Source organism: Porites lutea, chromosome 14 (assembly GCF_958299795.1).
Source record: "Porites lutea chromosome 14, jaPorLute2.1, whole genome shotgun sequence".
Classification (NCBI taxonomy): domain Eukaryota; kingdom Metazoa; phylum Cnidaria; class Anthozoa; order Scleractinia; family Poritidae; genus Porites; species Porites lutea.
In genome coordinates this window covers 9395448-9407587 of record NC_133214.1, presented here as the reverse complement: position 1 = coordinate 9407587, position 12140 = coordinate 9395448, and the positions used below count along the sequence as shown (strand labels likewise).

Here is a 12140-nt window from a genome sequence, read left to right as displayed (position 1 = left end):
CAATTTTTCTCTCCGGCGCTAAAGAAAAATTACAAAATGTGCCCCGATTTGAGATGGATTTTATGTTGAATTTTGCCATGTGCTCAGCCGATTTCACTTGCGTGAACGGATCGACGATCCAGATAGTGTTTTCCGAATTACCTTAAAGGATTAACTTTGTGGATTTTGAATAAAAATTTTCAAGAAACGGCTTCTCTGTCTATTGTTTTGAGTTTGTTCATTCATAAAATTAGCTCAAAACACGATCGTGACTACAACATCCAAGCTGAATTTAAGCTTAAATGCTTCTCACATTCATTACACGCATCACTTTTTGCGAAGATGCCAGGTTCAGGTTTTGGACACTTTTCGATACGCAGCTAATGAATTTTATTCGAAAATATTTTTTACTGTATATTCTAGACTTTTAATATAAGAATTTTAAAAGCCTAGTTGCAGTATAAGTTTACTGTGCAGAGGGTCAACGATTGTTATTTAAAGTGACAACTTCAAGAAGTTGTGTAGACGAATTTGAACTGTATTTTATTCCAAGGATTGTCAGGCTCGATTCCTAAAGGCTACAACACTCCGAAGGGTCCAACTTCTAAAGGATTACACAGGATTCCATAGATTCAATTCACTAAAGGTTCACAGATCGTCAAAAAATGGCTACAAGAACACAACACGTTTTCGGATCTCTCCCAGAAGGCCTAGCGCGCTCCTAAACTCTTACGTCATCGCGCACACTCCCCCCCCCCGTGGACCATGAAGAATGGTCCACCTTCTATACCTAGAATCAAATATCGAAAAGAAATAAAAAATAATGATGATAACTCAGTGAATATAGTCTCTCTCAAAAAAAACCTGTTCAATGTTCAGAATACATAAACAAACTTAATGTTCGTCTTGTAATTCAGCAATCCACTGTCTTCTTATTCGCTCTCCCTCGACTGCAGCTCTACGCCGCTCTCGATTTCCTCTCGCTCGACCTTGCGTCGGCTGTTCCGGTGATTCAAGTACTTGTTCCTGAGGAGCTGCTTCATTTGTAGAACAGCTTACTTCCAGTGGGTACAACAATTGTAGCGGTCTCCTTAAGAGTCCACCTCCACTTGATCCTCTCCCTTGGACTCTGACCTCAGCACCTCTACTCTGCCCATCCTTGCTCATCAGAAGCCGTTCCACCTTACCCATCTTCCAATAAGAACGTAATAAGATCTTGGGTGGGTTTCGTCATGAACCAATACCAGATCTCCGACAGACACTACCCTTGATCCCGCCGTCGTCTTCAATTGGTTATGGGCATTTCCTAATTCAAGACGGTATTCTGCTCTCCAACGCTTCCAAAAATGAGTCACAATCATATCAAGGTGTCTTGCTCTTCTGCTCAGGTCGTCCGGCGAAATTCTAAAGTCTGCATCTGCAGGACTGTCTATTTCAGGAAGGGCGCCGAGTCTTCGACCAACAATGAGGTGGGACGGTGTGAGGGGTTCTTCCAGGTCCTCAGAAGAGACATATGAAATGGGTCGGCAATTTAAGATCATTTCAGCTTCGGTAACAACAGTTACAAGTTCATCATAGGAAAGTTTGGCTCGACCGATTGTTTTCTTAAGACATCTCTTCAGTGACTTGACAAGTCGTTCGTAAAAGCCTCCCCACCATGGGACTTTCTCTAAGTTGTAGGACCATTTGATCTTCTCTTGAACAAAGTACTTAACAACACTGGGATCATTTGTAATCTTCTGAAGCTCCTTAGAAGCACTCTTGAAGGTTTTGGCATTATCTGATACCACTAAAGAAGGCCTTGAACGACGAGCTACAAATCTTCTAAAGCACCTCAGAAATGCCTCTGAAGTCAAATTGGGCACAACCCCGAAGTGGACAGCCGTCGTAGAACAACAAGTAAACAAACAAAGCCAGACCTTACGTTCTTCGTCACTGCTAGACTTCACAAAAAGAGGTCCCACATAATCCAAACCGATGTACGAGAATGCAGGCGCCTCTTTCACTCTGTAGCTAGGCAGAGGTGGAGCTTGCGGAACCTTATACGGTTTCCCTTCAAACTTCTTACAAACTGTGCATCTAAACAACAAACTTCTGATAAAGTATCGGCCTCGAACAATCCAAAAGTTCGATCTCAACTCGGTGAGTGTTTCCTTAACTCCTCCATGCATGACTCTTTCGTGACATCTCCAGACTACAAGTGTAGTTAAGTGGTGGCTAGCGTGGCGATGGTGTTATTTGAGACGTCATGCATTAAGACGGCAACTGACTTGAAGTAAAGAAGATCTAGAGGTAGTAGACTGAATGAAATGAAGAAGGGTACTGCGTGAGCTTTATAATCACCAAAAAACATGAGGCGAAGGGCACGTTTCTGAAGACATAGGATTTTGTTTCTGTGGATTTTGTCTGCTCGGCCCCACGCTGTTATGCCATATAACAAATTGGGTTGAATCAGCGATCTGTATATATGTTGTAAAGTATTAAGTGGTACGAAATGTCTTAGCCTAGCAATAATGCCAATCGATGTGCTTATTTTAGAGGCTATATGTAAAATATGATGTTTCCAAGAGAGGTTCTCATCAATAAGCACGCCTAGATATTTAACATAACTTTTACGTTCCAAAGATGTGTAAGAGTTGGTATGATGGTTGAATATTTTAAAATTAACTTCGTATTTGACATTTTTTTGTCTTGGTCGAAAAATAACGTAATTAGATTTTTTAATGTTTAGAGATAATTTGTTCGCTATTAGCCAGTCGTAACGCTTACAGAGCTCATCGTTTACCGTAGATTCCAGGGATTTTAGGTTTTTATCTGAATATAAAAGATTCGTATCGTCTGCGAATAGGTAAAACTTCATTCGGTTACAACTGTTACAAATATCATTTATATAAACAAGAAAGAGCAGAGGCCCTAGGACTGATCCTTGGGGAACCCCAGATAATACTGTCGCTTTCTTAGATATATTTGAGGGGCCAAATTCAGTTATTTGCTTGCGACTAGTAAGGTAGGAAGTAAACCAGTCATTCACAATCCCGCGTATACCATAATGTTCAAGTTTCTTTAAAAGTATTGAGTGGTCGACTGTGTCAAAAGCTTTTTGTAAATCAATAAATATTCCGCAGGTGTACAGCTTTCTATCCATATTAGTTTGAATCTGATTGGTGATTTCCAAGATAGCATGTTCAGTGGACCGCTTTTCACGAAATCCATACTGTGAATCATAGAGAATACTGAGCTTTTCAAGAAATGATTTCAAGCGAATGTACATCATTTTTTCAAAGATTCGGTTGAAGACTGAAAGTAGTGATATAGGTCTGTAGTTGGATGGGTCAGGTTCGTCATTGGCTTTGTGGATTGGGATTACTTTAGCAAGCTTTAATTTAGTGGGATATATTCCATGTTCAACCGACTTGTTGATTAGTACAGATAGGGGGTGGCTAAGAATATGTCTAGCTGATCGCAAGACGCGAGTGGGGAAAGAATACAATCCATGGGCCTTGTTTAATGGCGTGTTCATAATTTCGGACTCAATTTCAGTTTGTGTTACTGGATTGAAAAAGAAAGAATCAGCATTATTGATTTTGGAAGATAATCAAAAAATTCCTTCTGCGGGTTTGGCATTTTGGAAGCTAGGTTATGGCCAATTGAGGAAAAATACTCATTCATAATGTCAGGAAGGTCAGAGGAATCGTATGAAATTTGATCAGATCCCAGGCGTTTAAGCGAGGTGATATGTTTGATAGCTTTACGTTTGCGACCTAAAAGATTGTTTATACCTTCCCAAGTCTTTTTAATGTTACTTAGGTTATCTTCGAAATAGTTGTGGAAAAAAATTCCTTTTACTTATTCGTGTGAGCATCAGTATTTTGTTACGATAAATTTTGTAGGTTTTACTGTCACCAGAATAATAGAGTGAATTCTTGATCTTAATTGAAGTTCTGATGCCTTTTGTTATCCAGGGTTTTTGTTGTTTTCTTAGACTGCGTTTTGAAATTGGCTTTAATGGGGCGTGCTTATTGAGGAGCTTGTTCAGTTTATTGTGAAATGTAGAGAATGATTGGTTTATGTCTGTCTTATTACAAATTGTACCCATTAAGTCAATTTCAGATAGCTCACTTAGGAACTTTGTTTCTGAGTAGTTTGAGAAGTCACGAGTTAACCGCTTAGATTTCGATTGATCACAGAGATCTCGATTAGTAGAAAAGTTTAGTATACAAAATTGAGAAAAGTGGTCTGATAGATCCGAGACTATGTTTCCACTACAGATACTATATTCTAGACTGTTAATAAAGATGTTATCAATTAATGAGTAAGAGTTGTTGTGAACTCTTGTTGGTTTGTCGATTGTCGGAGTCAGGTTCAGGCTTTGCAAAGATAGCATAAAATTTTGGGCGTGAGTACTAGTATGAACATGGAGAAGATTTATATTAAAGGCACCCATAAGAATAATCTGTTTTCCAGTGGCGCTAAGCTTTTCCATTGTCGAATCAAAATATTCCTGAAAACGCTCAGGGGAATTATGCTGCCTATACAATACTCCACATATTATGTTTGCACTTTTGGGAAGATGTAATTCGATAAAAAGTGCCTGGAAGGCTACATTAGAACACCTCTCTATTGTTTGATATTGAAATCGCTCATCAGTATACATGCCTACACCTCCAGCTGAAAGAGACGTTGGCAGGTATTCAAAATTATAATGCAAAATCGAAGGATTAAAATCTAAGTTCTCAGTCGAGCTGTTTATTCTTGTTTCTGTTACGCCTATGATATTAAAATGAAAATCTAGTTCATCTAATAAATGAGTTTGAAAATTTTCTAAATTACGTTTTAGGCTGCAGATATTTGTGTGCATAAACGAAATATTAGAATCTGGATAGGGATTAGTAGCAAACTTACTTTTTTGATCACAAAAACTATGTGGAGAGAAGTATTTACATCTTGTATTAGAGTAATGTGTTGGAGTCGAAGCTTCTATCTAAGAATGTATTCAGAGTAAATAAATCAAGGTCGTAATAACTTGGGAGACGATCAAGATATTTTTTGGTAGGAAGAGAGGAACTAAGAGAATTATTAAATTGGCCATGTGCGGAAATTAGATCGCTGTAATTGAAATATGGAAGCTTGCTTAGGAGTGTTTTATTTACCTTAGTAGATTGTTTGTTAATGTTCTTATGGAGTAGTAACATCACCAGAAGATCCTAGGCGAGCTGTGAGACTGGACAAGTCGGTTGAATTTTTAAAGGCGAGCGGACGAGAGGTTTCATTTTTCCGCAGCCAGATGGTTGAGTTCTTGGCCCAACAAAATGAGAAGAGAAATCTTTCCTTTATTTTCTTGGCGTCAGATAATAAACTCTGCAGTCGTGGGGAGAGGTGATCGTAGATAGCAGCATGTTCTAAAGATGAGCTTTCTCGGAGACCAATATCAGCAGGAACGATCCTGTTTACTTCCCTACGGGCTGCCATAACACTTTCACGGGCGATGCGCCGAGTAAGTTTACAAATAATCGGTTTCGGTCGACCATCAGATGTGTTACGAGACGGCACTCGATGGGCGATATCAAGGTCATAAGGATGAATTTCAGCTCCAATTTTGTTGAAGATTCTCATGCAAAGTTCCAGCGTATCTCCGGCGCTTTCTCGTTGCTTAACTTCAGGAACGCCCACAAGCTTGATGCTTGTTTCTCCTGAGACCAATCTCTCATTGTCCTCAATTCTCGCTCGCAGTTCTCCCGAACTTGTGATAAACTTCCGCAAATTGAAACCTGCTTCCCTGAGCCTCGATTTCGATTTCACATAGAGCTCAAAGGTGCTGTCCACGTCACTGTCCCCCAATGTCAGGTCATCAACATAGATACTTTCAAGAAACTTCCTGGTAAAATCAGGGCCACATTGTTCATACTGCTATACACGATGTTTAATTGTGGCGTTCAGTAAGAATGGGCTTGAAGACAGTCCAAACACAACACGTGTAAACCTCAGTGTAATAACTTTAGGTTCAGCCTTATTGATGTCATCGACCCACAGGAAACGGAGTACATCCTTGTCAGTTTCATTCATATGGACCATTAAGAACGCCTTCTCAATGTCCCCCACGAGAGCTACTCTGTGATTTCGGAACCTCAACATAATGTCAAAGATACTTTGTGTAAGCGCAGGACCGGCATGAAGACAATCATTTAATGAAGCTCCATCTGACTTGGCTGAGGCGTCATATACAATAGGCCATTTACAGTTACGGATGGAAGCGAGGCTGACGGTCAGCTTGTTTTGATACAAACCTTCCTGCTTTATTATGTAAATAAAGTTATTCTTATGCTAACTAGTATTTTTCAAGAACAATTTCCATAACAAAGCAAAGAAGGTTTGTATCAAAACAAGGTCACCCTCACCCTCACTTCCATCCATAACTGTAAAATGGCCTATTCTTAACTTTGTAGTTGACTTGTCTCATCTGATAACAGCGTGATGAGGGATGTAATGGACGACATCAGGCTTGGTTTCTTCATTCACAACTTCCACAATTCCTCTTTCGATTTGATCCTTTATAACACTGTCATACTCCTTCAGGATGTCTGGCTTCTCACGGAGTCGACTCAGCAAACCTTGCAATCTTCGAAGACTCAACTCATAATTTTCAGGGAGTGGTGGATGTGTAGCCTTCCACGGGAGACTGACCTCATAGTGGTCTCCCTTCTGCAACAACTTCTCAACAAACTCTTCATAGACACTTGGCGGCTTCACACCGAGAGACTCTAAGTCCCAGAACTTCTTCAACTCTCCCTGAAGACCATCATAAGACACTTGATCAGTAGCACATTTTAAGACATGGGTTGTCACAAGATTACTTCTCTGTTCACTTTCTACACTCCCTAAGCAAACGGGCCTGAAAGTACCCATCCCAGTTTGGTGTGAACAGCTGTAGGACCTTGGGCCCCTTTAATGGTGTGGCCAGTCACCAACTTCCAATAATAATCTGAACCAACTAGAATGTCAACACCAAGAGTCTCTCCTTCGGTACAAAGTCAGCAAGTTTGAGTCCCGAAAGACAGGAGTTATTTTTCACTGCTAGTTCCACAGGTTGGCCTTCTAATGGTTGACAAATCAGAGGCAATGTAAAAGCTGACAGTGAAAGATGTGCTTCTCCGTTTAGCTCTACTCCTAGGGCCACAACTTCTACCAACTCTAATCTTTCAACGGTACTTCCAAAAGTTTTTATTGAGACTTGCTTCTTCTCTAGTGTAGGTAGTTGAAGAATGTTGTTCAGGTTGTTTGTAAGATAGGTGCGCTGACTTCCATTGTCCAAGATTATTCTAGCCCTGACCTTAACCTCTGGCTGTTGAGGATTGTACACCACTGCTTGGGCAGTTTGAAGGAACACAGGTGTAGTGGAATCAGTATGAAAAACGACACTATTGCTGGCAGTTTGGGCTGTTAAGCATTGCTTTTGTGGTCCTGGTGTGGGAACTGGTGTTTTAGGTTTCGTTGGTTGTAAAGGACTCAGGTTGGCTGGGCAAATACTAACATGGTGTCTGCCCTTGCAGTTATGACACTTGAATTTGGCTGAGCAGTTACGACTAACGGATCTTTTCGCAGGCAAACAAAACATCTCCCGTACTTCTTCAAAAGCTCCTTACGAGTTAGTACATCAGGTACTGTTTGGCGATCCCTTGATGGGTGTTTTCCCCTACAGTAGGTGCAGGTGGTACAGTTAGCATCACCACCAGTTAACAAGGCAAGTTTAGTTCCTTCTTCCCTTCGTTTCGATTTTGGTGGAGAGGGTTGTCCTTTGTTCACCCTAGACCCTCATGCCCTTTCTCTTGCCTCAAGTTCCCTTTTGAAAATATCAAGCAGCTGATCTAATTGCCAGTCACCATCTCCCATTTCTCTCGTAATAACAAGAAATTCTTGACGCAGCTTGTTCATTAAGATGGATGATAGCAAACCCCCATACGATTCACGTGAAACTCCTAATGACTTTAAGCTTCTCACATTAGATTCAACAGTGTCATGCAGCTGACGTAGGCTTCTTACATGATAGTGAGATGTGACAGATTCAAGATTCAACAAAATTTCCATGTGACGATTAATTATTTGCTGCTTGTTGCCAAATCTAGCTTTCAAAATGTCTATTGCTTCCTCATAGTTCGATGCCCCAAGACTTAGCCCGGAAATGGCCTCTGCCGCTGACCGTTCGAGCAACGAGTTTAGGTAGTTAAATTTGTCAATGGCAGTTAAACTCTCATTTTTATGAACTGAGGCTTCAAAACTATCCCAGAAAGAAATCCACTTACTGTGATCGCCGTCGAACTTCTTTAACTCCAGCTTTGGCAATTTAACTTGAGTATTTCTCCGCACAGATGAAGAGGAATTCGACGTTGAAGCTGAAGGAGGCGAAGAATTACTCCCGATTTGAACTTCACTTGATGACGTGCTTTCCGACACGTTCGCTTCGGTATTTACATTTGAACACACGACCTTCGGCGACAAGGCGTTTTCTATGTTAGCAATAGCCAACTGAACATTTCCCTCCAGCAAATCTGCTCGTTCAATTTCACCTTCGATTTCTTCTTCGGCCACAAGGTCAAGAATTTCTGCATCAAGTTGCCGAAGAGTATTGAGTTTCTGCTGTAGGCTGTCCCTTTGTTGTTTCAGCTTGATTTCGCGTTCCTTCACTTGAGAAATATCTCCTCCTCCAAGGACATCAATAACAGACGAAATAATACGTTTCGCACTTGACCTGTGCCCTGCACGCTGCCGTCGCTTTCTGGCGAGTTCTTCGGCCATAACGCAACACAACTTCACTCACAGCTGGTACGTAGCATCCGCTTTTATCCGACTAACGATGGACCATGTAGACGAATTTGAACTGTATTTTATTCCAAGGATTGTCAGGCTCGATTCCTAAAGGTTACAACACTCCGAAGGGTCCAACTTCTAAAGGATTACACAGGATTCCATAGATTCAATTCACTAAAGGTTCACAGATCGTCAAAAAATGGCTACAAGAACGCAAAATGTTTTCGGATCTCTCCCAGAAGGCCTAGCGCGCTCCTAAACTCTTACGTCATCGCACACAAGTTGCGAGGACGTCAATGGGTTTCGTAATGTTATGTTTGGCCCGGCTGGTAAGGCAATAATATCCTGCTCAGTGTTTTGGTAAGATTCCTGGTTTCAACCTTTGAAAGCTTTCTCGGCTTTTGGGAGTTTTTCCGCCGTTTGTCGGCCATTTTTTTCAAGCGGGCGCAGGAACCTGAAGTAAAATTATGTCACGTTGTTTACGAAGTTTGATTGGTCAGTTATCTCTTCCTCTCGTTCCAAATATGGTACTTTCGAAAATGAATAATCACGAGCATCGGACAAAGCAAACATATGAGAGTTACACGTTTCAACTCCTTATGAGTTTCTGCTAACAACTTAATGAAATATACTTTTGCAAATAAATATAACTAAGTTGCAATTAGAACGAGGTACACCTGTATCAAAGGCGTTACCATCAATAGGTGTCGTCTGATCATGAAAAATAGACTGAAGTCAAATAAACCATTATCAAGAAATTAAGAGTCAGCATTGACGTAAAATGTATATAACTGAAAAGAGAACGAGCAATTAGTTTTGTTTGTTAAGGAACACTGTTGGCTTTTCTATGATTATTACCTACAGAACACAAAGCAAATGAAACAAAGGGTAATAAAAATGGCACGAGCCTTTTTGCGGAGCTAAAACTTATTTATGCAAATTCAGTGTGAATTACTAAGAACAACGTCAAAGCGAATATTTGAAAGCTACAGACAGTTTTCACTCACGTGGCCAGTATCTATGCTAATTAATTGGAACAAAAGAAATTATTTACATGAGAAAAGAGTTCAACTCCCAGAGGATTTTCTTGGTACACCAACATGGCCGCCGTTTCATTGTTTTGGAACACCAATAGGGACTTTAAGATCCGAGACGCGACGGCTGTAAGACGCGACCGGAAGTAAATCTTCAAAGAGGAGACATGTTGCGCATGCTCACGCCGTCGTCCTGGCGTCACCACGTCGAGTCGAGAACGTGGGTTTTGCGAGTTTGACGTTCTGTACAAAACGTGAGTATATTTGTTCCTTTGCTTAAATTAAATGATGATATATTCCTCTAAACATGTAAAATCAGCACTCTAGGATCATTGAACGTAATTTCTGGCGACATTTTAGATCGCAGAGATGAAAGGATTTTGTTTATTTTTAAATTTCTTTTAGGTGTACGAAGCTTATAAAATGGCAGCGTCTTCGACTTCGACTTCGAGCAAGGATTGCAAGTAAGTCACGAGCTAAAACTGCAAATAGTGAATGCAGGAGTGTTCTGGATACTCTTCTCGTCTCTTGTACCGTTGCAATTCTCGATTTATTGCCGTCATCTGCCGCTAAAAGCCAATTTTAAGCCTCTATTATTAAATTTAATTTTATTGAACTGCGTGTGTTTTTATGCTTCCCTTTAGTTCAGTAATGTTTTGGACACATGATCATGAAGCCATTCTATGCAGAGAAGTCGTCAATGTAAATCCCTACACAACTAAGAAAGGGTCAACACAAAGAAGCAGTATGTGGGAAAAAATAGCAGACACCTTGAACAATTGCACTGTGCCGAAATTCAGGGTTGATAAGCGATCAGTCCGAGAACACGTGGGTATCCTTGTTTACAAGCATAGGTTTCCTTCTAGCGGAGGAAAAAGCAACTGGGATAACTCCCGATGAGCCAACGGAACTAGAAAACCTATTGGATATGATCATCGCGTTGGAGGAAAGTGGCGAAGCGGAATTACAGGAAACACAGGGAACAGCTAGCAAAAAACTTCAATACGATCGGGCTAAAGCGGAAGATGTTAGACTAAAAGCGATGGAGAAGCTGTCAGAGACGAAGAAAAGAGGTTCATGAGCGGATGAAAGCGATGACAAACCGAAGCGTCAACGATGAAGTGGACGTGATGCTATCGAACAAAGCACAAACAAAGCATTTCTTGGACTTTCTTAGATGATGCCATGGCTATTTCTGCGAAGGAATTGCCGAAGAATACGTGAAGAATCACACTGATTTTTGCGGTTTGCAGCCGCGTCGTCTTGCATCGCGACGGAGATCTTAACTTTACTTTTCGCGCGCAAACGACGGCGTTCTAGTTCCAGACCTTAATCAAGCACCGCGTTCTAGAAGTCGTGGCGTCCCAGATCTTAAAGTCCCTATTAGGGACTTTAAGATCTGGGACGCGACGACGTCTAGAATATGGCCACCGTGACGTCATGTGAAAACGCTCTATATATGAAATTCGAGGCAAATAAAGAATTCATGGAAAATCTCTCCTTACAACCGACACTGCGGTGAATAATTGTTTTAGTATATACTACAACAGTGAGATAATTGAGCACAAAATGATGATTTTTGACTCGTTTACTGTTGCCAACGATTACAATTTTGGCGCGCGATGCCTGAACGGCCGCGGTCGTCGCTTTTTCTTAGCGACAAATAAAACTTCTGAAGGCCTTTGTTTAGCTCTTGCGGGGAAGTTTCTTCAAAAGGAGTTGTGAATTCTGTTTGTATTTAAAATAATTCTTTAAAAAGATTATTAAATTTAGTTTTAAGCTTATTTATGAACAAGTCAACTAAATAAAGTAACGCAGGACTTAAGCTTAATTTGCATTTGTAAACAAAAAACTTTTTCACCGGTTTTATCGATAAATTCAAGTCAAAAAGACAAAGCTTTACCTGTTAAAACTTCCAAACCGAACTTCGTCACCTTCTTCATGTATTTCGGAAATAGCTTGCTTGATTAGTTGTGAAATTTCTTAGTTTGTTACGGCAGCAAACCGGGAAAGCATTTTCCTCGCAACCTACGCGAGTTTGGCGTCGCTCGCTCGGAGGAACTGGAGGTGAATCAGTGAATAGTTAACAATTATTCTTTGAAATCGAGGTGAATAGTGGCTAAATATTTACCGAGCCACGAAGTGGCGAGGTAAATATTTCTAAAGCCACTATTCACCGAGATTGAAAAGAATAATTGTTTTAGTATATAAACACCAAGTGAGTTCAGCAAAATCAGAGAGGAAACCATTAAAAAGTACGATTTGATTGACAGATCAGGTCAGCTAGACATGCGAAAGTTTAAAAATAGATCTTTGTAGAATTTT

At 40.6% G+C, this 12140-nt stretch overlaps 2 protein-coding genes and 1 long non-coding RNA gene across 3 annotated transcripts; 1 reads left to right on the top strand and 2 right to left on the bottom strand.

Annotated features, from left to right (window-relative positions):
- Positions 1-1145: 1145 nt before the first annotated feature.
- LOC140923914 (uncharacterized) lies at positions 1146-2150 on the bottom strand. The gene has a single exon (XM_073373930.1). It carries the CDS (start codon positions 2148-2150, stop codon positions 1146-1148), a length of 1005 nt encoding a protein of 334 aa, XP_073230031.1.
- A 4282-nt stretch (positions 2151-6432) lies between these two features.
- On the bottom strand, positions 6433-6882 carry LOC140923913 (uncharacterized). The gene has a single exon (XM_073373929.1). The coding sequence runs from the start codon at positions 6880-6882 to the stop codon at positions 6433-6435; it is 450 nt and encodes a 149-aa protein (XP_073230030.1).
- Positions 6883-9939: 3057 nt separating this feature from the next.
- LOC140925197 (uncharacterized) lies at positions 9940-10655 on the top strand. The gene is made up of 3 exons (XR_012164376.1): positions 9940-10069; positions 10221-10279; positions 10460-10655. It is a non-coding gene; the product is annotated as an uncharacterized lncRNA (long non-coding RNA).
- The last annotated feature ends 1485 nt before the right edge of the window (positions 10656-12140 follow it).

Coding starts and splice junctions, on each gene's coding strand:
- LOC140923914 (XM_073373930.1), bottom strand. CDS start 2,150: ATGCATGGAGGAGTTAAGGAAACACTCACCGAGTTGAGATCGAACTTT.
- LOC140923913 (XM_073373929.1), bottom strand. CDS start 6,882: ATGGGTACTTTCAGGCCCGTTTGCTTAGGGAGTGTAGAAAGTGAACAG.